The sequence below is a fragment of the Marmota monax genome, unplaced genomic scaffold (assembly GCF_021218885.2).
Source record: "Marmota monax isolate L192 unplaced genomic scaffold, Marmota_monax_Labrador192_F-V1.1 WCK01_AAM20220418_F8-fsc00098, whole genome shotgun sequence".
NCBI classification, from domain to species: domain Eukaryota; kingdom Metazoa; phylum Chordata; class Mammalia; order Rodentia; family Sciuridae; genus Marmota; species Marmota monax.
Window position 1 is genome coordinate 1790204 of NW_026694639.1, and position 26730 is coordinate 1816933.

Below are 26730 nucleotides of genomic sequence, written 5' to 3' on the forward strand. Positions count from 1 at the left end.
ATAAGAGAGAAGTTGAATATTTTTTCATGTATTTGTTAAGTCATTTGTATTTCTTCTTTTGAAAAACGTCTGTTTAGTGCATTTGCCCAACTGGGTTATTAGGATATTGCTCACTCGCTTGTTCGTTCTTTCTTTTCTCTCTTTCTTTTTTTTTTTTTTTGGAGTTCTTTGTATATATTCTGAATATTAAGGATAGAAGAGAAGCTAGCAGAGATTTTCTCCTATTTTGTATATTCTCTCTTTAAGAAACCTACTTTATTTTTTTTTTAATTTTTATTGTTGGTTGTTCAAAACATTACATAGTTCTTGATATATCATATTTCACACTTTGATTCAAGTGGGTTATGAACTCCCATTTTTACCCCGTATACAGATTGCAGAATCACATCAGTTACACATCCATTGATTTACATATTGCCATACTAGTGTCAAGAAACCTACTTTAAATGTAGGCATACACACTCTGAAGAAAATAGATGGAGGAAAATGTACTATGCTAACATTAATTCCCCCATCCCCAAAACAGGAGTACTTAATATTAAATATGAATAAACCAGAGTAAAGAAATTTAACAGGGATAGAGAGGGATATTATATAATGAAAAAGGTGTCAATAATTCCAGTGTATATGACTAATAATAAAACATCAAAATATGTGAGGTAAAAACTGATAGAATTGCAAGGAGAAATAAATGAATCTCTACTGTAGTTGAAAACTTTAACACTCTTCTATCCAAAATGGACAGATCCAACAAGTAAAAAAGCAGTTAATGATATAACTGAACTGAAAACACATCTTAACAAATCTGAAAACATGTAAGTCATATATTCCTTGCACTTAACAACAGAATTAAAATGATAATAAAACAACATAAAGAGATTTAACAAATAACAAAAGGATTAAAAAGGAATACTATGAACAATTCCATGCCACCAAAATATTGGCAATGGGGTGAATGAACCCAGGGGTGCTTAACCACTGAGTCACATTCCCAGAACTTTTTATTTTTTCTTTTGAGACAAGGTCTCACTAAATTGCTTAAGGCCTCATTAAATTGCTGAGGCTGGCCTCAAACTTGTGATCCTCCTACCTTGGCCTCCCAAGTCACAGGGATTACAAATGTGCACCACCACACATGGTGAGAGGGATCTTAACCACAGTTCAGTTTCTTTGATATAGGACTATTTAGGTTATCTACATCTATTTAAAAAATTTATCTTTCTCTCCCAGTGGTAGGCATTCACTGAGCTATATCCCCAACTTTTACTTCTTGAGCGTGCTTCAGTAATTTTTACCTTCTCCTCACCCTTTCTTTCCCCTGATCAATATGGCTAAAGGTTTATGAATTCTGTTTATCTTCTAAAATGATAAAACTTTTGGATTCATTGATTGATTTTTCTGCATTTTTATGTTCTGTATTAATTAATAGTGTGATTTTTTTTCCCCACTTTCTACTGTTTTTCTAAAACTTTAAGGTAGAAGGTGATAAAATTTATCTGGCCTTTTTCTAATATAAGCAATACAAAATTAAATCTTATATTTAGAACTTTTAGATTCATAGTAAAATTGAGCACAAAGTTCTGACATATCTTTCTATCCCCATTCTTATATGATCTCCAACCAGAGTGGTAAAATTTGTTAAAACTGATAAATCTACCGACCCATCATTCTCACCCAAAGTTCATAGTTTACTTTTGGGTTCACTCTAATGTGTTCAATCTAGTATACACCATTTTATTATCTTAAAGAGTGGTTTCACTACCCTAAAAATCTTCTGTGCTCTATCTGTGTGTCCCTCTATCCAAATAACCCTTGGCAACCACCAATCTCTTCACTGGTTACTCTTCCCTTTACCACACTGTCATTTAATTGGAATCAGATAGCACGCAGCCTTTTAAGATTGGTTCCTTTCACTTGGTAATTCATAGTTAAGTTTCTTAAACGCATTTTTTTCCAGACTTGCTGGCTCATTTCTTTTTAGCATAAGCCTTGAACACAAAAGCTTATCCATTTGCCCGCTGAAATTAGTTGTATCAACTTTTTTGATTTTGTAGTTATGAAAAATGCTGCTATAAGCATCCATATGCAGGTTTTTGTGCGGGCATCCATACTAGGATGTAAGAGCAGATATTCTTGCTTTTCTTCCTCATTGTAGTGAGAAAGATTTGAGTTTCTCACCCATTAAGTATGATGTTAGCTGTGTAATTTTGTACATGTTCTTTATCTAAAGTTGAGGAAATTCTCTATTTCTAGTTTGCTAGGAGTTTTTAATCATGAATGAGTTTGATTTTCTCAAATACCTTTTTCACATCTGTTGACATGAGCACTTGATTTTTCTTTAGCTTGTTGATGTGATATATTATACTGAGTTTCAAATGTTGAACCAACTTTAGTACCAGGGATAAATCCCACTTGGTCATGACATATAATTCTTTTTCTACATGTTGGATTTGATTTGCTAATATTTTGTTGAGGACTTTCCCATTTTTATTCAGGAAAGAGACTGAATTGTAGTGTTCTTTAATGCTTTCATGTAGCTCTGATATTAGGTGATGCATATTTGATATTAAGCATAACAGAATGAGTTACGAAGTATTCCTTCTGATTTTGTCTTCTGGAAGAGACTGGAGAGAACTGATATGCTTTCTTTAAAAAAAAAACATGTATATATTATATACATACACTCATACATATACACACACACATATCTTTAGTTGTAGATGGACACAATAACTATATTTTGTTTATTTATTTTTATGTGATGCTAAGGATTGAGCCCAGTGCCTCACATGTCCTAGGCGAAAGCGCTCTACCACTAAGCCACAACCCCAGCCCTGAGAATTGGTATAATTTCTGCAATGTTTGGTAGAATCCACCAGTAAACCCATCTGGGCATGGTAGTTTCTGTTTTCAAAGATTATCAGTGATTGATACAATTTCTTTAATACACATAAGCCTATTGGGAGACTGCTTCCTTCCTTCCTTCCTTGCCAGTCCGCCTGTCTTCATCCCCCTCTTCCCGGCCCAGCCTCTCCCTCCTTCCCCCAGCCGGCCCCTCCCCGCAGGGATAATATGGTCTCTGGCGATGGACGCCCCAAGTGCAGGATATGCCTTTGAGTACCTTATTGAAACATTAAATGGCAATTCAAGTAAGAAGTTCTTCAATGTACCTAAACTTGGAGGCACCAAGTATGATGTTCTGCCTTACTAAATACGGGTCCTGTTGGAAGCTGCTGTACAAAATTGTAATGACTTTTTAATGAAAAAGGAAGATGTTATGAACATTTTAGACTGGAAAACCAAACAAAGCATTGTTGAAGTGCCCTTTTTCCCTGCCCGTGTTCTTCTTTGAGATTTTACTGGAATACCAGCAATGGTGGATTTTGCTGCTATGAGGGAAGCAGTGAAAACTCTTGGAGGTGATGCTAAAAAAGTCCACCCTGCCTGTCCGACAGATCTCACAGTTGACCATTCTTTACAAATTGACTTCAGTAAATGTGCAATACAGAATGCGCCAAATCCTGGAGGTGTTGACCTACAGAAAATAGGAAAGATTTCTCCACTTAAAATGCAGCCTAAGAAGCTTCCATGCAGAGGCCAGACTACCTGGCGAGGATTCTGCGATTCTGGAGAACTAGGCCGAAACTCAGGAACATTTTCTTCACAGATTGAGAATATACCCATCTATGTCCTTTTCATTTGTAACCAGTGCCTGAGTATGAGAATGTTTGTTATTACCGTGCTGGGGATGTGGCTCAAGCGGTAGCACGCTCGCCTGGCATGCGTGCGGCCCAGGTTTGATCCTCAACACCACAAACAAACAAAGATGTTGTGTCTGCCAATAACTAAAAAATAAATATTAAAAAAATTCCAAAAAAAATATTTATTACTGCTAGTTAATTTTTATTAACAATAATAAATATTAATATTTAAAAAAATAGACATAAGCCTATTCAGTAATGTATTTCTTTTTGTTTGAATTTTGGAAGACTGTCTTTTAAGGAAGTGGTGCACTTCATCTAGGTTATCAAATTTGTTGGCGTGGAAGCTAGGTAGTGGGGTACATGCCTATCCCAACATATCGGGAGGCTATGTTAGGAAGACCACAAGTTCAAGGCCAGCCTCAGCCATTTAGTGAGGGATGTGGTTCAGCAGCTAAGCACCCCTGGGTTCAATCCCAGGGTATAAGAATAAATAAATTTATGAAATAAATAAATTAGCTTGGGCTAAGCACAGCACCTGCCTAGCACGTGAAAGGGACTGGGTTCTATCCTCAGCACCACATAAAAATAAATAAAAATAAAGGTATTGTATCCATCTACAACTAAAAATATTTTTTTAATGAATTTTTTTAAAAAAAGAGAACTCCTAGCCTCAACTGCTTTAGAAGTGTTCAGAAGTCAGGCCTAGAGACAGAAATAATAACAAACCTATCTATACCAACTCTTCTAGAAAAGAAAGGGTGAAATACTTAAAACTCATTCATTCTAAGAAGGTCAGCATTACTTTGACTCTGAAACCAAACAAAAAATTGTAAGAAATGCATAAGCCAATATCCCTCTTAAACACAGATGTTAATAGTTCCTTAAAATTAAAAAAAAAAGAATTTAATGATAAGTAAAAAATGATAATACAACATCAACACCAAGTAACAATCATCTCAAGAATCCAAGGTTGTTTTTAACATTAGAAAATCATCCAATATAATGCATTATATTAACATACTGAAAACTCCATGTAATCATTTCAATATATCTAATTTTAAAATACAGAAAAAATATTTGACAAAATTCAACATCCACAGCTGATAAGAGCCTACAGAATAGGATAAAATCTTTACGACACACATCTCAGAGCACTAACCTCCCGGATATATAGAGAACTCATAAAACTTCACACACACACACACACACAAAATGACCCAATCACTAAATGGACTAAGGAACTGAACAGACACCTCACAGAAGAAGAAACAGAATTGTTCAACAAACATGAAAAAATGCTCATCATCTCTAGCAATTAGACAAATGCAAATAAAAAACTACTGTTAAGATTTCATCTCACTCCAGTCAGAATGGCAATTATCAAGACCACAAACAAAGATTGGAGTTGTGGCTCAGTGGTAGAACGCTCGCCTAGCCCAAGAGAGAGGTCCTGGGTTTCATCCTCAGAACCACATAAAAATAAAATAAAGGTATTGTGTCCAACTACAACTAAAAAATAAACATTTAAAAAAAAAGAAGAAGAAGAATACAAGCAAGGGGTTGGAGGATTGTGGCTCAGTGGTAGAGTACTTGCCTAGTATGTGTGAGGCATTGGGTTGGATTCTCAGCGCCCCATATAAATAGAATTTTAAAAAAGGTCCATTGGCAACAAATATTATATACATACATTAGTTGACAGTTGTATACAAATGAAGAAGAATACAAGCAAGGCCAGGCACAGTGGCACATGCCTGTATCCCAGCAGCTTGGGAGGCTGAGATAGGAGGCCTGCAAGTTCAAAGCCAGTCTCAGCAATGGCGAGGCCCTAAACAACTCGTTGAGACCCTGTCTCTAAATAAGATACAAAACAGGACTGGGGGTGTGGCTCAGTGGTTGAGTCCCCCTGAGTTCAATCCCTGGTACCAAAAGAGGGAAAGAAAGAAGGAGGAAGGAGGAGGAGGAAGGAGGAGAAAAAGGAGGGAGAAGGAGGAAGGAGAAGGAAGGAGGAGGAGGAAGGAGGGGGGAGGAGGAGGAGGGAGGGGGGAGGAGGAGGAGGAAGAAGTGTTAGCAAGGATGTGGGGGGAAATGTACACTCATACACTTGCTGATGGGACTGCAAACTGGTGCAACCACTATGGAAAGCAATATGGAGATTCCTCAAAAACTTTGGAATGAAACCAACATTTGACCCAGATATCCCACTCCTTGGTATATACCCAAAGGATTTAAAATCAGCATACTACAGTGACACGGACACATCAATGTTAACAGCAGTGCAATTCACAATAACTAAACTACGGAATGAACCTAGATGCCCTTCAACAGATGGGTGAATAAAGAAAATGTGGTACAAATACACAATTGAACATTAACGCCTTAAAGAAGAACAAAATTATGGCATCTGAAGGTAAAGAAATAGACGTGGAGAATATCATGCTAAGCGAAATAAGCCAAACCAAACACCCAAAGGCCAAGTGTTTTCTCTGAGAAGTGGATGCTGACCCATAAGGAGATTGGGGTGGGTGAAGGGACTTTGGATTGTGCAGAGGGGGCGGGTGTGGGGATGGGAAGGATGGTGAAATGAGACAGACATTATTACCCTATATACATGTATGATTACACTACTAGTGTGACTCTGCAACATGCGCAGCCAGAGAAATGAGAAGTTATGCTCCATTTTTATACAACCTGTCAAAATGCACTCTACTGCCATGTATAACTAATTAGAGCAAATTTTAAAAATGAAAGGAAAAAACTTTCAGGGAAGCTCTATCTCAAAATAGAAAAAGCGGGGGCGGGGGGGGTGGGGGGGTGGGGGCTGGGGATGTGGTTCAGTAGTTAAGTAACCCTGGACTCAATCCCCAGGACCAAAAACAACTTTCAGCAAACTAAAACTTCTTCAACATAATATGTAACACTTAAAAGTTGAATATTTCCCCCTAATGTTAAAAAAAAAAAATTCACTCTCACTATTTCTGTTCAACATTACACTGGGGTTTCTGGTAGATCTAAGAAACAAAATAAAGGCATCTAGATTGGAAAGAACCAAGTAAAATCATCATATTCACAGATAACATGATCATCTATTAAGAAAATCCTATGGAATCAATAACCTCCTAGAATAGAAGAGTTTTGGCAAAGTTGCAGGAGATAAGATCAACAAGAAGAAATCAACTAGATTACTATATACTAGCAAACAATCAGAAATTGACATTTTAAAAAATTCTACTTACAATGGCATCAATTAACAAAATGTTTAGCAATAAAGCCAAAAATAAAAAACAAAAGTACAAGACTTGTACACTCATTTCTGAGATTAAAGACTTAAATAAATACAGTGATATAATGGCATCAGAAGACTCAATATTAAGATATTAATTCTCTCAAGAATATTCTATAGATTGAAAGCAGTTTCAATCAAAATGTCAGCAGTCTAGTTTCTACAAACTGACAATCTTATTTTAAAATTCTAAAAATGCAAAGAACTGACAGAGGATGTACCTCAGTCACAGAATGTTTCGTAACATGCTTTGAGGCCCCCGGTTAAATTGCTAGTGCCACAAAAACAAACTACAAAAAAACAAACAAATTCCGGGGAGAGGAGACGACAATGTTGAAGGATGAACTCTACCTAATCTAAACCGGTTAGTTCACAATAAACCATAGAACTAAACATAAAACTTAAAAATATAAAACATCTAGAGGAAAACATAAAAAATTACGAATACCCAGGTATTCCAATCCTTGTAATAATATGCAAAAGAAATGAAAGTTTGTGTGTGTGTGTGTGTGTGTGAATGACTGTAACAATGTTCACAGCAGCTTTATTTTTAATAACTCTAAACTGGAAACAACCTGAATGTCCATCAATTATACAACAGATAAACTATGGTATAGCCATATAACAGAATAGTAGTCAGCAATAGAAATGAATGAACTATTAACACACACAACATAGATAAATCTCAAAATAATTATGCTAAGTTAAATAAGCTAGTCCAAAATAAAACTGTTCACACTGTGTATGTTTCCAATTGTTAATCTTTTAGAAAAATTAAAACTAATTTAGTGATAGTGGACCAGTCGGTGATGGAGCAGGAGTGGGAACAGGAAGACAGGGAGGAAGAAATTAAAAGGAATCATAAGGAAACTTTTGTCTATGATTGTGGAGATAGTTTATATCAAAATTTACCAAATTTTCTACTTTAAATATATGTAACTTATTACAAATCAATTATATCTCAATAATGGTTAACAAAAGATTCAAAGTATTTGATACATTAAATTTCTGAATTAAATTTTTGAATACCTTTATTGTCAGATTCACAGTCAAAATTAAAAAAAATTTACAAATTTAAAAATTCTAAAAATTTAAAGTTTAGATTTCGAATACAATTATCTTGCTGAATAATACAGGGAAAGAACAAAGTGATAACAACTTTTGTTAAAAATGCAGAGTGATACCCAGGCAAGTTGGTACATGCGTGTAAGCCCAGCAACTTGAGAGGATGAAGCAGGAAACTGGCAAGTTGGGAGGCCAGCCTCACCCCAACTTATTTTTTATTTTTGACACAGGGAGACCCTGTGTCAAAATAAAAAATAAAAGGACTGGGGTTGTAGTTCAGAGGCAAAGTACTCCTGGGTTCAACTCCCAGTATGTATCTACAGATGTTTCAATAAATAATGAAGTGGGGCTGAGGTTGTGGCTCAGCGGTAAAGCGCTTGCCTAGCACATGTGACGCCCTGGGTTCGATCATCAGCACCACATAAAAATAAAGATATTACAACTAAAAAATAAATAAATAAAAATTCTTTAAATAAACAGGTAAGCAAGTAAATAAATAAATAATGAAGTGATTAAAATTGACATTTGGATTTCATTATAACTTAAAAGTTCTAAATATTTCTTTGATCTTTTAAAAATATTTTAAATGGCCAAGTAAGGAGGTTCATGCTGTAATCCCACCAATTATTTTTGCTGAAGCAAAAGAATCCCAAATTCACTGCCAGACAGGGCACCTTAGTGAAACCTTGCCTCAAAATAAAATTAAAAGGACTGGAAATGTAGTGTAGTCATAGAGCACTTGCCTAGCATGTGCAAGGCCCTAATTCAATTCCCATCCCTGGAAAAAAACAAAAAGGAACAAACACGTAAAAACTTACACATCACAAAGAAATTATTTTACAAAAAATAGTTTTGTTCTATACTCTAAAAGTCTTGAGGTTGAGGTTGTGGCTTAGTGGTAGAGTGCTTGCCTAGCATGTGTGAGGCAATGGATTCAATTCTAAGCACCACATACAAATAAATAAAATATAGATCCACTGACAACTAAAAACTATTTTTTAAAAAGTCTTACAAAAACAATATGAAAAGGACATTTATGGTTACTTGGACTTCAATGTATATAATTAAATTTATTATAATCATAAACTAAAACCCTAAATTTTCTTAACTTATGAACCTTGCCACTCTATTTATAAGACCATTTTTAATAATAAAGAGAAAAGCACTTGTCTTTAAATTAAAATATATATATATGAATATATGAAAGTTAACAAATAATTTTAAAGGTATACTTAAAATTTAGGTCCTTCTTTATTCTCTCCCAAAGAACTGTAAGAAGAGACTGAAGAAAACTGATAAGTATCTGGTGTACAAAAAAAATGCTGAGAAAAAAAATACATTTAAAAGTTATCCAAATTTTAAGACTTAAAATTGTGAGTTATTTACAAAGATGGTAAAAACAACTAAGCTATAATAATGATGAAAAGTAAAATACTGAATAAAGACCACCTTGTTTTTTCTTCAAGTAGTGGGGACTGAATCACAGATGCTCTATCTAAATTACATCCCCAGCCTTTTTATTTTGAGATTTTCCTGCCTCAGCCTCCTGAGTAATAGGATTACAGACATGCACAACCTCACTGTGAACTGTGGTTTATATGCATCTAAGATATTTTTTAGAAAAATAACTAACACTAAGCAAATCTATTCATTAGGTCAAGAGCAAAGAATTTCTCCCCTTATCTTCCTTGGCAATATCCTACTGTACTATGGAGAAAATTGGTTCAAAAAGTCTACAAAGACTATAAATAGGGAATATAAGCAGAGGCAACCACAGTCAACGATACAAGCCATCTCTACCTGTTTTTAACATTTTTTTTAGTTGCTGATGAACCTTTATTCATTTATTTATATGCAGTGCTGGGAATTAAACCCAGTGTCTCACATGCAAGGCAAGTGCTCTACCCCAGCCCTGTTCTTATCATATTAAAGAACTCTTTAAAACAAGTTCCTACAGACATCAAATCCCATGTGTTCCATCAAATCCTTTTTTATGTAAGAACTTAGTACCAATAAACAAAACCCACAAACATAAATACCCCAAAGTCAGTCACAAAAAGCTATGTATTCTTATACCTTTATGCTCGTTCTGATAATAATCTTAGTGATTAATAAAAAAAAAAATCCCAATTTGTTCTTAACAATATTTATTTATTCATGTATCACTAGTCATTCACTACCATGGTTATAAATGGCTTGTTTGAAAATATTATGCTAGTGTATTATAGTTATAGTATTTAAAAGATCACAGTAATGCTACATTTAATATGACATCACACTGAATTTGTTTGCTTGTTGCTAATTTCTTTCTATAGGGGATTGAACTCAGGGGCACTTAACCACTGAGCCACATCCGTAGCCATATATATATATATATATATATATATATATATATATACACACACATACATATATATATACACATACATATATATATACACATACATATATATATACACATACATATATATATATACACATACATATACACACACACACACACACACACACACACACACACAATTTAGAGACAGGGTTTCAATTTCACCAAATTGCTGAGGCTGGCTTTGAATTTGTGATCCTTCTGCCTCGGTCTCCCTAGCTACTGGGATTACAGGCCTGCATCACTGTGCCCAGCTCTTGTTGCTAATTTCTAACCTTAAAAATGTTTAGAGTCCAAAAGGGTTAAAAGTTGTATATATAAAATACAATTAAAACTTGATGCAAACTTCAAGAATAAAGAAGTAAAATGTGATTTTTTTTTTTCCTGGCACTGGAGATTAAACCCAGGGATGCTCTACCATTGAGCTATATTCCTAAACTTTTTTTTTTTTTTAAACAGGGTCTTGCTAAGTTTTTGAGACTGGTCTCAAACTTGTAATCCTCCTACTTCAGACTTCATGAAATGGAATTAAAAAAAAAAAAGTACAGAAGATAGAACAAAATTTTAAAATGTGTAATCAAAACTGGCTAACAAGCTGGATATGGTAATTCATTCCTGTAATCTCAGGTACTTGGAAGGCTGAAGCAGGAGGACTGCAAACTCAAGTCCAGCCAGAACAACTCAAAGAGACCCTATCTCAAAAAAAAAAAAAAAAAAAGAACAGAACAGCTGGGTTGAAGCTCAGTGGTAAAGCACCCCTATGTTCAACCTCCAATACCAAAAAATTAAAAAGACAGAGCTGGAGGTATAGCTCAGTGGTAGAGCACTTGCTCACCATGCAGAAACAGTGGGTTCAATCCCCAGTACCAGAAAAAAAGAAAGAAGAAATAACAAAAAAATTAGCTACCAATACAGGCATTTAAAAATCACACTAGTGAATTAAAGTTCCCTGTGACTTTTTTATTAAAATGTATTTTACAAACATTAAATAGAGTCTTGAAGTAGCCCTGAAACTCAAAGAATAAAACTCACACTTACATTCCCTGATCTATATCAATAAAAGATAAATGTGGTAAATCTACACTAAAATGACATCTTTCCCCTGAAAAGAAGCTATGGCTCAAGTCTTACATCATCCATCAGGGTCATGAAGCCCAAATTACCATACCATGCTAACCCTTAAAAGTATTCAAGACCACACCTGCCTTAAGTCTACCAGCGTTAACAATTATGGTTTTACCCCTGTTCATGTCACTAAACCAAAAGACACCATCCAGGTCAATTCCCTATCAGCTCTAAACATACCCTCTTACACCCATATCTTCCACATCCTTCTTGACAGCTGAAACTTTCCATTGTGCTCTCTGGAACACAGTGTCATCTGGATAAGGTGCTACGTAACTCAATCTTTTCTCTAAACATCCCCTTCAGATTCTTGCTTCAACAAATACTTGGGACCACCCTGTCCACTGTGGCTATCTCAATAAATGATGACTACTTTGTTCCCATAGCTCTTATCACTGGATAGGGAGAATAGGTAGGTTTCCTTGTTATGTGATGCGAACTGTAAGCCTCTTTCTCTAAAACCCTCCAGGTATAAAATCTCATGTCACCAGACCTTATCACACAGTAGGCCTCACTGTTAGGGCAGAATTTGGCAAAGTACAAGCCCTTTGATCATTCACCTGTTTTTGTACACACAGCTCAACAGCTAAGAATGATTTTTATATTTTTAAGGTTGAAAAAAATCAATAGGGCCATTTCATGATATATGAAATTTAAATTTCAGTGTCCATAAATAAAGTTTTACTGGAATACTGCCAGATCCACTTATTTACAAATTGCCTATTATTATTTCTGTGGTATAACAGCATAGAGTTGAGTACTAGACAGAGACAGTATGTTCTGCAAAACCTAAAATACTTAGTATCCAGTCCTTGACAAAAACTTTTCCAACCACCACTTTAGAACTATATTACTATGACTCCCCTACACTACTCCCATCTTACTTCTTAGACAGTCTCCAAACTCTCGGCTCCTTGACAGACTCTCCTCCAGTCATCTTATTCTCTGCTCTCATATTCGTCATCACCTAGATTCTGTTTTCACTAATAATTGTTATCATTATATAATCTCCATTAGCACAACCTACTCTCTTGACTACCACCTATTTCCAATTTACTCTATTCCAACAACCCTTTAATTTCATTATTTATTATCTCTTATCTTCTATTATCCTCATTTCCCTATCTATTAACTTTAAATATCATGACCCATCAGTATAACTCTCCTTGCACTCACACTCAACTCATTCAGTATATTCACATAATAAAACAACAACCTGACTAAATTCTACTTTGTGCCCACAGCTATATATAGGCAGACCAGAAATGAGAAAAATTAAAAACTCTGCAAAATTGCTTCATTTAAAATTCTTGACCATGATCCTCAAATGGTAAACCAAACAATTAGACTAAATTCCCCTAGTAAATTTTCTTTGCCATTATTATAGTAAATTATCTGTGTTTTGTCTGCTCAAATCTATAATGCTCATCTCATTCTTACAATTGATAACATTGCTTCTTATATCTCACACACACAAAAAAATTATTATTTATCAGAAGAGAATTTCAAAAAAAAAAATTTACTTTTTTTTTTTTTAAATATCCTTTTTTTACCCCCAGTTCCCTGACCAGTTATCACCATTCCTCTTTTTGGCAAAGCTCCTGAAAACAATAATTTATACTGTCTGACCCTCCCATTCTCTCCTACATCCACTCCATTCAGGCTTTTGCTTCCACCACACTACAACTGTTTATCAACAGTCACTAATAACCTCCACTTGAAAAAATCTATAGCCAGTCTTTATGACACACATTCCCTTTAACTTGGTTTCCAGCATACTGCATCCTATTGTTTTTCTTCCAAACTCTGGCCTATTATTTTAGTTTGCTTATTGCATTTCTTCCAGACCTTTTAACCTAGGCCTTGGTGATGTGATCTAGTCTCATGGCTTTAAGTAACTTCATATGCATAAAATTCCCAAAGTTATATCCAAAGTCTGGTCCCCTTTCCTGACTGGCAAGTATACATACAGCTGGTTAGTCAGTATCTCTATTTAGATGTCTAACGGATACCTCAACCCTAATATATCAAATGTATGCAGAATAGCCCACCACTATATCCACATCCTAAACCCTGGAACCTGTGAATATTTTTATGTTATATGGCAAAAGAAACTTTAAGTTTCTAAGCTCATGAATCTTAAGAAAGGGAAAATTACTCTGTATTTTTTCAGGGTAGGCTCAATTTTACCACATGGGCCCTTTAAAAAGAGAGAATTCTCTGACTAAAAGCAAAAGAGATGCAACAGAAGGAAAGTCAGAGAGATTCCAAATGTGAAAAAATTCAGCATGTCATGACTGGCTCCAAGATGAAGGGGAGGTAGAGGGGATTGTGTAGTAAGGAAAGCAAAGACCTCATAGAAGCCCTACAAGCGTAGGTTGGGCTCCTAGCTGATATCCAACACAGAAATGGGCACCTTGATTCTACAATCACAAGGAAACAAATTCTATCAATAACCTGAATGAACTTCAGAAGCAGATTCTTTCAGATAAGAACACAGGCCATCAAACACTTTGATGACCTTTAAATGAAGTAAATGAACCAGCTTGAGCCCAGCCTTTCTGACTTACAAAACTGTGACATAAGTTAATGTTGTTTAAACTGCTAAATTTGCAGTAGTATGTTCAGACAGCAATGGAAAACCCAAATATACAACAAAACTGAATTCATCACCTTTCCCACAACCTATTACACTCATAGTCTTTCTTATCTTCATTAACAACTCCATTGCTTTTATTTATCAGGGATCAAAACCTCTGGAATCACATATGGATCCTCTCTGATCTTGTAACTTATCTGTAAAAAGTCACATGGGTTCTACCTTTCGCTGTATTCAGAATCTGATCACTTCTCATCACCTCTTCCACTATTACCACCATCTCCACTAAATTACTGCCAACAATCTCCTAATGTCCTCCCTACTATTCTTGACTCTCTATTCATGAAAATACAGCCATAAGTTCTTTCAAAATTCAAGTCAGACCATGTTACATCTCAGTTCAGAACTCTCCAATTGCTTGCTTTTCACCCAAACTAAAAGACAAAAGCCCTTACACTAGTATATATAACCCGTCACTCTGTCCTCATTTCCTACTGCATTTTCTCACTTGCTTACTCTTTGTCGGCCACCTGTCCCTGCCTATATTCATTTTCATATTAACCACATAATAACCTTAATAATACTTAATATTTGCTAAGAAATACTTACTATGAACCAGGTACCATTCTAATTGCTTTAGATGTATTATCTTATTCAATTACATTAATTATTTCCCCTATTTTACAGCTAATAAAATTTGAGTTACAGAGAGAAAAATTAACCTAAGGGTTCCATCAGTAAGTGGTGAAGCCAGACAACAAAATCACAGGTACATTAAGCCTACCCCACACTCAAATTCTTAATCTCAATGGAGCCTCCCACTTATTATCCTCATTGGTCTTTGGAGACAGTATAGAATAAACAGAAAGTGGCACAAAGGACTAAGATGTGGGTGGGAAAAATTAGGAATCAGGACATTGAGAGTTAAAACACTTCTTGGGCTAAAAGTCAGGACATAATCAGATACTTCAAACTTACTTTTTCTGTAGTAACAGTCAAGGATGGAACCAATGCAGGTGATGGCTCCGGTTGCTTCTTGTGTTTTTGTTTGTGTTTGTCTTTTTCTTTATATTTCTAAATATAAACAGAAGTAATTTAAATTTAAATCATAACTCATACATATGCAATGCAGAGATTCTTTTAAACCATATAGTAATTTAAAACGTTATCAAAAACTAACTTCTGACAAAGAATAACCAAAAAAATCATCTAATTTTGGATATAAATAAGTAAAACTAATTTATTTTTAAATGAATTATCCACCTTATTCTTGATCAATCTAAAACAATACTACTAAACAAATGCTACATTTATATTTAGCAAAATGTATACATTTTCTTTAAAAAAAAACACACACACAAATACTTTTTATAAACAGCACTTTCAAGTTTGTATAGCCCTTCACATTGAAAAGTACCACATTCTCCACTTCCATATAATTCCATATCCCAAAAACTGGAGATCAGGGCATAGAAACTTAGGCAAGAAATACTTTACTCACAAAATTATGAATTAGTTATCTCTAACAACAACAACAACAAAAGTTAGGTGTGCTTCAAAGTACTTACACTAATTAATTGAATATAAAAAAGAAAGTTAATTAAATGAGAAATCAACTACATATTAGGAGCCCAACTTTGTTTCATGTCAAGAATTTTAACCTAAATGTTCTTAGTTGTTGTAATCAGACAGGTTTAAAAAAAACAGTATGGAGATCTGGGGTTGAGCTCAGTGTCAAAGCATTTGACTAACATGGATGAGGCAATGGGTTTGATCCCCAGCCCCATTAAAAATGAATTAATGGGCTGGGGTTGTGGCTCAGAGGTAGAGCACTCACTTAGCATATGCGAAGCCCTGGGTTCGATCCTCAGTACCACATAACAATAAATAAATAAAATAAAGATATTGTGCCCAACTACAACTAGAAAATAAATATTTTAAAAACTGAATTAATATAAAAAACAGTATTGATATTTATCTATTTTTTGTACACAGGGGTACTCTGTCACTGAGCTCCATCCCTAGCCCTTTTGTATTTTGAGACAGGGCTTAAGTTGCTTAGGGCCTCACTAAATTGCTAAGGCTGGCTTTAAACTTACAATCATCCTGCCTCTATCTTGTGAGTTGCAGGGATTACAGGTGTGTGCCACTGCACCCAGCAAATTTGCTACTAAAGACTTAGTTGAATTTATTTACTTCTTATAATGTTTAAATTTAACCATTCAAAGGACTTAATCTATTCCAGGCATGAAAAATTAATTTATCTGTCTCTGCCCTAAAAGAGATTATATACCAGAACAAAATGAATGAAAATTAAGGATATATGTTTTATCACACCCCCAACTACTCCTTCACTTTTACTTCTGAAGTGCATAAGATATTTTCTGACCACAATGTTAATGTTGTTGCAACAGAAAATACAAATTAACACTATAATACTTTTTATGTTTTGTGGAGGAAACTTTTCTATCCTCAAGTTATATTATTGTGGCAGATGGCTCCCAGGGAATCATGCTTCCCATTCTTTGCAATAGGATATTGTTCCTCCAATCATAAAACATTCTCTTTCCCACTGCATTAACCTGAGTTAGTTACAAGACCTGCTTTGATTCAGCAGGATACGATGTACAAATTCAGGAAACCAAAGATTTGCATGGCTTCTACCTTTGCTATTTTAGATCCTAACCACCACATAAAGAACCATTCCACACTCCCCTGATAATAGAGGCCAAATAAAGAATGAGAAGGAATATTTGGGAGAAATGAGGGACACTGGCCTCCAGGCAGCAGCACCTAGTCCCAGACATGTGAATAAAACCAACAATGAACACCTAAGCCAGCTACCAACTTAATGTAGCTTCATGAATAAATCCAGCTAGATACCACATGGAAGAAAGATAAACTGTCCCTGTTGAGCCCTGTCTGATAAACCACTAAAAGTTGTAGGGTGGGTATGACCCAGCTATCCAACTCCTTGGTAGTTTCCCAAAACATAAAAAATCAGAATACTATAGCAATATAGCCACCTCAATGCTTACAGCAGCACAATTCACAATAATAATTATGAAATCAACTCAGGTGCCTGTCAATAAATGAATAAATTAACAAATAGTGGTATGACACATATAAGGGAGCTCTACTCAGTTATAAAGAAAAAAATGAAATTATAGCATTTCCTGGTAAATAGATGGGAATGGGGAATATCATACTAAGTGAATAAGCCAACTCACAAATTCAAAGGTTGAATGTTTTCTCTCATGGGAGGGAAAGATAGGATAAAATAAATGAAGATCATATCGTAGAAGGAAGAGATTGAGAGGCAAAGTGAAGGGATGGGAAAGTGGAGGCAATGTGGAATGTATTCTTTATAAAAAATCATATTACGGCTGGGCATGGAAGTGCACACCTATAATCCCAGCGGCTCGGGAGGCTGAGGCAGGAGGACTGCCAAGTTCAAAGCCAGCAACTTAGCAATGGTCTAAGCAACTTAGCAGAACCCTGTCTCAAAAATAAAAAAGGCTGGGGATACAACTCAATGGTTAAGCGTTCCTGAGTTCAATTTCTGGTACAAATTTTATATATTTTTATATATATTTGTAAATATATATATATATATATATATGTAAAAAGAACCAATCAAATACAAATAAATAGATGAGCTAAAGGAAGTCTAGTAAAGTAGAGGAAGGAGAAAGGGGAAGGAAAGGGAGAACAAGAGGGAAAAAGAGGGAACAAGAAATGAAATCTAATTCCATGCATGTTATGAGTTTTTCCAGATGAACCAACTACAAGTAAAACTATAGAGAGGTCTAACCCCGCTCCCTCCTTTCATAAAGGCCTGATTTTTTTTAAATAATAATAAATGTGAAAAAGAAAAGTTATGGAGTAGTTATGGAGTAGTAGCAACAGTAAATACTTAAAACAAGACTAGAATACAAGACTGAGTCATACAAGCTAAGAAAGTACAAATTTAAAAAAAAACAATATTGGCTTTTTTATTTTGTTATGTAATACTGGAATTAAATACCACTAGCTACATTCTCAGGCCTTTTTATTTTTTGAGACAGGCTCTCACAGAGTTGCCCAGGCTGTCCTCAAAATTGTTCTCCCTTTAAAACACATAATAAAGGAGTTTTCTATCTATGTTCTTCCCATATTGGGCTTTATTTTTCCAGGGTATAAAAGATAGAATAATTTAATAGTAAATGATCCTAAGTAACCAAAAGGCAAACAAATTCTAATAATCTCCAAAGAACATGAGAGTAAAAGGCAAGGTACACACCTGCCAAATATACAAAAATGTCACATATAGAGACAGAAAAGTCATATAGAGCAAATCATGGAATAATACAAAAGTTTGGATTTACATAATACATCAAGAAATGGGGTTTTTTTTGTTTGTTTGTTTTGTTTTGTTTTTGGTACTGGGAATTAAACCCAGGGGCACTTAATCACTGAGCCACATATCCAGCCCATTTTTATATTTTAGTAGAAACAGGGTCTCACTAAGTTGCTTAGGGCCTCACTAAGTTGCTTAAGGGCCTCACTAAATTGCTGAGGCTGGCTTTGAACTTTTGATCCTCCTGTCTCAGTCTCCCCAGCCCCTGGGATTATAGGCACAAGCCATAGTGCCCAGCTTGGGTTTTGTTTTTAATAAGATTCAATGTTGCCTAAATTAAAGGGAAATGAGCACTTACATACATTATTAACAGAATATAAATACATGAAGGACAATTTTTAAAACAACAATTAGAAACCATTAATGAATTCAAACCCTCTGAATGTCATTTCACCTCTAAGAGATAAACAATGGTTTAAATACAATCTGTTAAATACAGATTTAAATACAGCAACATATAGATACTATGGGGGAAATGAAAGAAAAAACTGTCAATGTACAGAAGAGGTGTGTTTGAAAAATAAGCATGTTATAATCTCAGCTACTTAGGAGGATGAAACAGGAGTATCACAAATTTGAGTCCAATCTCAGCCACTCATCAAGACTCTGTCTCAAAACAAAAAATAAAAAGGAATAGGGATATAGCTCAGTGGTCAAGCATCCCTGGGGTCAATCCCAAGTACTAAAAAAGACAAAAAAAAAAAAAAAACAGCATGGATTATTTTTATGTAAACACATAGGTTAAGATAGCCAATGTCACTCCAAACAGAATCTATATCTATAATAATTCTTTTAAATCAGTACTGTAGAAATTTGTGATTCAGAAATACATGTTGTCATAATCTTTAAAATATCTAAGAAATTTATATTTATATCTTCATAGAACAGAAAGGTATGGTTTCAATAAATACAAGGTGGATTCTGTTGCCTATATTTCTCCCCAGCTCAGAAAACTTAAACATTTTTGAATTTTTAAAGAAAAAGGTGGGGAGGGCTGGGGCTATGGCTCATCGGTAGTGCTCGTGCCTGGCATGTGTGAGGCACTGGGTTCGATTCTCAGCACCACATATAAATGAATGAATGAATGAATGAATGGATGGATGAATAAAGATCAACAATTAAAAAATATTTTTTAAAAAAATAGAGTACCCAGAATGAGAAGTTTTAGAGCAGAAAATCCAAACAGTATGGGAATGCAAGAAGGATTGAAAAGAGGCAACTGCAGCAACAGTTAAGATTACTAAATGGTTTCAAATAAAGAAATAAACACAGCAGCATTTACATCTCTCTCTGTTTCCAGGGTTCAAACAAAACAGGTTTAAAAAGAAAAAGGGGGGAAAAAAAGTATGTGTGTGTATATATATATATATATATATATATATATATATATATATATATATACACACACACACACATACATACACACACACATACATACACACACACACTTTTTTTTATATGGTTATATATATGGTTCCAGAAGCATTCCTAAAGCCAGGCATGGTGGTTTACATCTGTAATCCCAACAATTTGGAAGGCTGACCAAATCCTCCCAAAAATTGGGAGAATTACTAACTTCAAGGTCAACCTAAGCAACTTATCAAGACCCAGTCTCAAAATTTAAAAAAATAAATAAATAACAAGGGCTGGGGATGTAGCTCAGTGGTAGAGCACCCCTGTGTTCAATCCCCAGTAGTGCCAAAAAAAAAAAAAAAGTAGTAAATACTTGTAAATTCCTGGCTAAGAATTAGATGTCTCAGAGTTTTAAACAATATACATTTAGTCAGTAAACCACTAACAGAAAAGCTTGGGGCAGTGATTCCTAGAAAGAAAGCACTATTGTGCTGAAGAGTACTTGATTTAGGGGGAAAACACACACACACACACACACACACACTAGCTTAAATTAGCAGAGGTTTCCTAACACAGAGAAAATAATTTCATTATCACTACTTGACAATAAGAGTTCATCGGCAAGCCCAATATTAAAATTAATACTTGGCCACAAAATAAGAAAAGAAAAATACATGTGAGCTATTTTAAAACACCTCAATTCTTTATGTTGAAACTGAGTAAGGAAAGTGTGCCTTCATTGAAAAATATGAAATGTCCTTTAAAACACAGCAGACCAATCTCTTGTAAAACATGAGTCTTATTTAACATAAGACTTTGAATCACATCGCAAATTCTTCCAACATTACCCAAAACATATATATATATATATATATATATATATATATATATATATTTGTTTGTTTATTTATTTATTTATTTATTTTGATGAACAAAAAACCTGTAAAAAGAGCCAACCAAATCAACCAACATGCAATCAAAAACTGGAAGCAAGGGAGATAATAATGTATTACCCAAAAAGTGTCACAAAGAGTGATATAAACAATTTTTAGAAAACATTGGAAACTGCCTTGGCTTAACCATATGATTCAGTTCTTAATCCTGTCTCTAATCTCCCAATTTTTTAAGAAAATAACCAGACTCCCAAAACTGGAAAGAAAATCTCACCTTTGTTTTCCTACCTATTTAACTTTTTCTGACTAAAAAGAGTAGTTAGTACTGTATTAGCTTCAGGAGAGAAACAGTAAAACCTGAGGTTAAGGGGAGGATAAGTAAGAGGTGCTGACTCTTTCAAAGTAAAGAATCAAGGATTGAAGCTGCTAATGAGTGCAAGGGTGTTCCTCCATATTAATTAGAGATAACCACTTGGAATCCAATTCATTTATTGACAGGCACCTGTGTTGATTCCATAATTTATTATTATGAATTGTGTTGTTACTAGAAAGGAGAATTTGTCTGGAATTCTAAAAAACAACTGTACATTGCCCAAAGGTGAGCTTTTATATTGTATCCCATTCTCTACCTGCAGAAAAATTGCAAAACACTTCACTCTCAAATCTGGTCTCAAAAACAGTGAAAATCCCCCCCACTCCCCGCAAAAAAAAAAATCACCAAAATTTTAGTGAAGTGAAGCAAATGTCCAAAAAGAGCAAGATGAAACAAAGCTGCATGGCAAACAGAGTGTAGTCAAAACGTAATACAAAAAACATAGAATAGTAAAAATCAGGTAGAAGATGTGGCTCAGTAGTAGAGCTCTTGCCTAGGATGCACAAGGCTCTGGGTTAAATCCCAAGTACTGTAGCGAAAAATAAAATCCAAACTTTAAAAAATACACATATATAGATGTATGTATACATAAGTTATATATATCCCCAAAATTACAACCTAGAAGCAAATTTAAATCATCTTTAATAAAGATATTTCCCAAAACTGCCCCACAGTAATTAAAACTTACTTGTAAAATGAATTCAAACAAAAAACTCAAGAATGAGCAGGGCTTGATGGAGCACACCTGTAATCCCAAAGGCTCAAGAGGCTAAGGCAGGAGTATTTCGAGTTCAAAGCCAGCTTCAGCAAAAGTGAGGTGCTAAGCAACTCAGTGAGACCCTGCCTCTTAAATACAAAATAGGGCTGGGAATGTGGCTCAGTGGTTGAGTGCCCCTGAGTTCACTCCCCAGAAACCCCAGCCCCCCAAAAAAACCTCAAAATATTCAAAAATGAGATGATAAAAAAATAAAAAAGGATTACAGAACCAAAGTAATGAATAAAACATTATAGAATTACTAAATACAAGAGAAATGGCAAGGAAAAGACAACACATTGTTGAAACTAAAAAAAAAAAAAAAAAACTCTACTAAAAGACTTGAAATAATCACAATAATGAAAATATAAAGAAAACAAAACAAGCTAGGTATTGTGACACATGCTTTCAACCCCAGCTACTAAGGAGACTGAGGCAAGATCCCAAGTTGAAGGCCAGGCTGAGTAACATAGTTGACCCTGTCTCAAAAATAATAATGGGCCATGGGGGTGGAGTGTTATCTCAGTACTACAGCAATTGCCTTGCATGCACAATGCCTTGGGCTCAATCCCCAGCACTGCCAAAAAAAAAAAAAAAAAAAAAGACAAGGGGTGGGGGTGGGAGTGCTAGAAATGTACCTCAGTGGCAGAGCACTTGTCTAACCTGCATGAGACTCTAGTTCAATCCCCTATTAAACAAAACAAACAAACAAAAAACCTAGTAAACAGCTACAGAAAACAAAGATAATCAAACATAAAGATAAATTTTGTCCCTGAAGTAGAATCCAATAAAGAGGAATAGAAGGTATAATCAAACATAGAACTGTACAAATTGAAAAATAATTCTAAAAATTCTTTTATATTTAACACCCAAACTGATAGAAGAAGGCAACAGGGAAAGGGATAGGCAGGTGTATCTGTAATCATTTCCAAAGCAAAAGCAATATTCCAGGCCCATAGTCTTGGGAATTGTGACCTACTGATCCTATATATAGCCAAGATACAGCCCAAAAACTAAGCAAGAAGACTCCTGTTATGGAAAAACTCAAGAGAATACAGGTCCTAACAACTTCTTTCAAAATGTTACTTAAAAGCAAAATTCAGCCAACGTAAGATATGAAAGAAAGAACTTATTGGAGGAGCTGTGGCATAAGGACTGGAAGTAAACACCTAGCAAATAAATCTAAACACAGAATGCCCACCATACTCAGAGGATTATGGTTAAAAAAGAATGTCACAGAATTTTTTTATGGGAAAAATTTAACATAAATATCTTTAAAAACATACAGACTGGACAGCAGGGAAAAGTGAAATGGACACGGGCGGCCTTTCATAGCAGGAGCTCAATATAGAATTTAAAGCATTTAATGAAAACAAAACATAATAGTTTAACACCAAACAGTAACTAACATGCAGAACCCTCCCTTGTTGACAGTCTCTGGCTCTCACAAAAATCATGATCTTTCCCCTAATGTTCTAATAAATGTAGCCTCACTTCCCAGCCCTGAAGTGAACATGGCCAGTAAAATAGATCGGATATATTTAGTCTTTGACTGCTTTAGGGCTGAGATATGTTTAAGTCAGCACAATAAAACAGAAGAAAAATTTTATTCATGGAGACAGTTGGAAATATTCATCTCACTCTTAAAAAGGTCCTGTCTCCCTGGCTTTAGATATTCAAGTGTTAGGCCATAACCTTTGAAAAACTTCAGTAATCTGCAGTGAGGACTGAAAAAGCCAAAAGAATCACCAAAAAAGTCAACAATGCCCTGTCACTGCTGAACTGGCTATCATTAAATTAACCTATCTTGGGCTAGGCATGGAGGCTAATACCAGCAACTCCAGTGACTGAGGAGGCTGAGGCAGGAAGATCACTAGTTTAAGTCCAAACTTGGCAATTTAATGAAGTACTGAGCAATTTAATAACAGAACAGTTAAAAGGGCTTGGGGGTGTAGCACCCTTGGGTTCAATCCCCAGTACCAAAAAAATAAAAATAAAAAAAAATAAACATTAACCAATCTTTAGAAAATCTTAATCTCTAAACTTAGACAAAATAATAAACTTGCAATTGTTTTAGCCAATCCAAGCCCCTCTGATTTGAGAATTCCATTAAGAGTTAAAAACAGGGCTGAGGCTATAGCTCACTGGTAAAGCACTTGCCTCCCATGCATGAGGCACTGGGTTCAATCCTCAGCACCACATAAAAATAAATACATAAAAAGACATTGTGTCCATTTACAACTAAAGGGGATGTGGGGCATAAAAGCAACCAAATTAAAAAAGATAGTCTTACATCTTCAATGTCTCATTTGTTTTGTAATTTCTACTATTAAACTTAAAGATATCTTTAAGGAATTATGTTTTCTGTAAGGAAATTTTATTTGAAGTTCAATAATACCTGTTTTACTTCCATTTAGCTCATTTTGACAAAAATGACTTTTATCTAACTATAGTTTTAACTATCTATGCACAGAAAATCTGGAATGTTTACTTAGCAGTAATGATGGCTATTTCTGATGGTGGTATCTTGAGAGGGTTTTTTTGTTTTATAACTTTAATTTTATAAATGGTCTGCCCATATATAATTATATATGGTTTACAAAAACAATGAGCTAAATGAGGTAGAAAGAAACAGTTACTCACCAATCTAATTTCTTCTTATTTGGAATATAAACAGACATTTTCAAGCTTTCTGTGCAGTTACATGTGGCCATTGTATGCAACTTCTAGGTCCAGTTCTTCATAGCCCCAGCTATTTAGTGGCCACACTGATTTATTTAATACAAATGAGCACAGTAGCCATGAAAGCAATATTTTAAAGAAGGCAGAGTCACAAAAGAGAAGAAATTTAAGTCCCTGATTTATATCTTGGAGGAAAACTGTCAATCAAAAATGCCTATTTTGAACTTAGCAGTGAATAAAAAGTAAACACGGTATAAAACCAACTGTAGTTTGAATTATACTGGGTTCGGAGACAACTCTACATAACAAATCATTTCTGTGTGTCTTTCAAGTGAAGCAATTACTGTCCATAATTCTAAACTGTCTTTTCAAGGTTATTTATATAGTGAATAGGCTCAGAAGATACTGTGTCTACCACGGGTGCAACAAAAGCAGCCATGTTTCACCATTTGAAAAATTCAAATGCCCTAAGCCCAGAGTTCATTTCCTTTAAGCATGAGCAAATGTCATCTGGCCCTTTTTCTGTTGTTGCTCTATGAATTAGGCCTTCGAGAATGGTGTAAACATACTGATACTCTGGCTACTTCTTTTTTTTTTTTTTTTAAGTAATTAATTATCCTTCATCTCTGACCCAGAATTCTCCTGTGTCCCAACTAAATATCTCACAAGAAGAGTAAATGTTATACCTCTTTCACAGTTGGACAGTTTGTTGATGAGAATGTGATGCTGTTAAAGACATTGCTTTCTGGAAGAAGGATAAGGGTCATGCAAGGCAACTATAAGATTTGAGGGAAATCTAATGGTAATGAGTATCAAAATGTGAGATATTTTATGGCCAACCAGGAAATGAATAGAATTTCATCATATGGTGATGAGAAGAAACTGAAGAGATGATTATAGACTAGATATCAGAAAATACATTTAAAGGCGAGACATGGTGATGCAGGCCTATAATCCCAACAGCTTGGAAAGTTGAGGCAAGTTCAAAGGCAGCCTTAGCAACTTAGTGAGACGCCATTTAAAAATAAAAAAAGGCAGGGGATATGGCTCAGTTGTTAACTACCCCTGGGTTCAATCCCTGGTACCAAAAAATAAAGGATTCTTTACCAAAGAAATGCAAAGAATATGTGAAAAAGACTTTATACGGCCTACAGAGCCCAAAATATTTACTATGTGGTTCTTTACAGGAAAAGTTTTGACTACTATTGTGTCAAATGCACATCTTTATCACCTAATGAGAAGAGCATCACATACAGAAGTACTAGTGGGATATATAAATCATTCATCAAACCATATCCCTTTCCTGGGTGGTCTAACAGAAGCAATACAGAATTCCAGGAGAACAAAGGAAAGCCACAACTTTGGAAAAGGATGTAAAGGTAGCAGAGGTAGTAAGAGAGTCAGTATCTCAACACAGAAGCCCTGCAGAACCAATAGGAACAAATAAAAAAGGCTAAGAGAAACTGGACACTTATGGTGAATTACCACCATGATTAGTTATTGCTCTTACAGTACCAAATGCATGATTAAATCCATTGCACAGACTGAAGGAACTTGGTAGGTAGGTTGTCTTTGGACATTCTAATGCCTCTGCCATACAAGGGTCAATATCAGATCACACCAAGTGGCAAAGTCTCCAATATGTCTCAAGTATTCCCACAGAAGAACCTAAACTCCCTTGCCACCTGAGGCAAATAGGTATGTCAAGGATTTAGTGAAAATGCCTCATCCTTTGATTTCCAAAACCATCACTATTTCTCGGAAAATCAGATCTGTGATATAATCACACCTATACCAGCAGTGTTGGCTGATAAGAAACTCACACAATAAAATTCAAAGACCTAATCAACAAGTAAAGTCTATGGGAAGAATTCACAATGCCAAATTCCTCTGGCAAAGAAAAACTGTTTTCTCGAGACTCGCACCATTAAAAAGGAAGCAAAATACCTTTAAATAAACGCAAAATTTTGGAGGCTACTAGTGGCTTACTTTGATAGTCTATTTAGTCTTATATCGGCTATCCTGCATCTTTTTTTTCCTTAAAGAGAGAGAGAGAGAAGAGAGAGAAAAGGGGGGGGTTAGTATTTATTTTTCAGTTTTCAGTGGACACAACATCTTTA

The 26730-nt window shown here is 35.0% G+C and overlaps 1 protein-coding gene and 1 pseudogene across 15 annotated transcripts in view; one reads left to right on the top strand and one right to left on the bottom strand.

The window, feature by feature from the left end:
- Mllt10 (MLLT10 histone lysine methyltransferase DOT1L cofactor) overlaps positions 1-26730 on the bottom strand; it is a 193926-nt gene that overhangs the window by 76100 nt on the left and 91096 nt on the right. For all 15 annotated transcript variants that reach the window (XR_009224754.1, XM_058572285.1, XM_058572290.1 and 12 more), the window contains one exon: positions 15135-15230. Coding sequence is in view for 14 of the 15 variants with exons in the window: in XM_058572285.1 (XP_058428268.1) it covers positions 15135-15230 (96 nt within the window). In the remaining variant the exon portion in view is untranslated. The remainder of the gene's footprint in view (positions 1-15134; positions 15231-26730) is intronic.
- On the top strand, positions 3059-7913 carry LOC124078298 (iron-responsive element-binding protein 2-like; annotated as a pseudogene).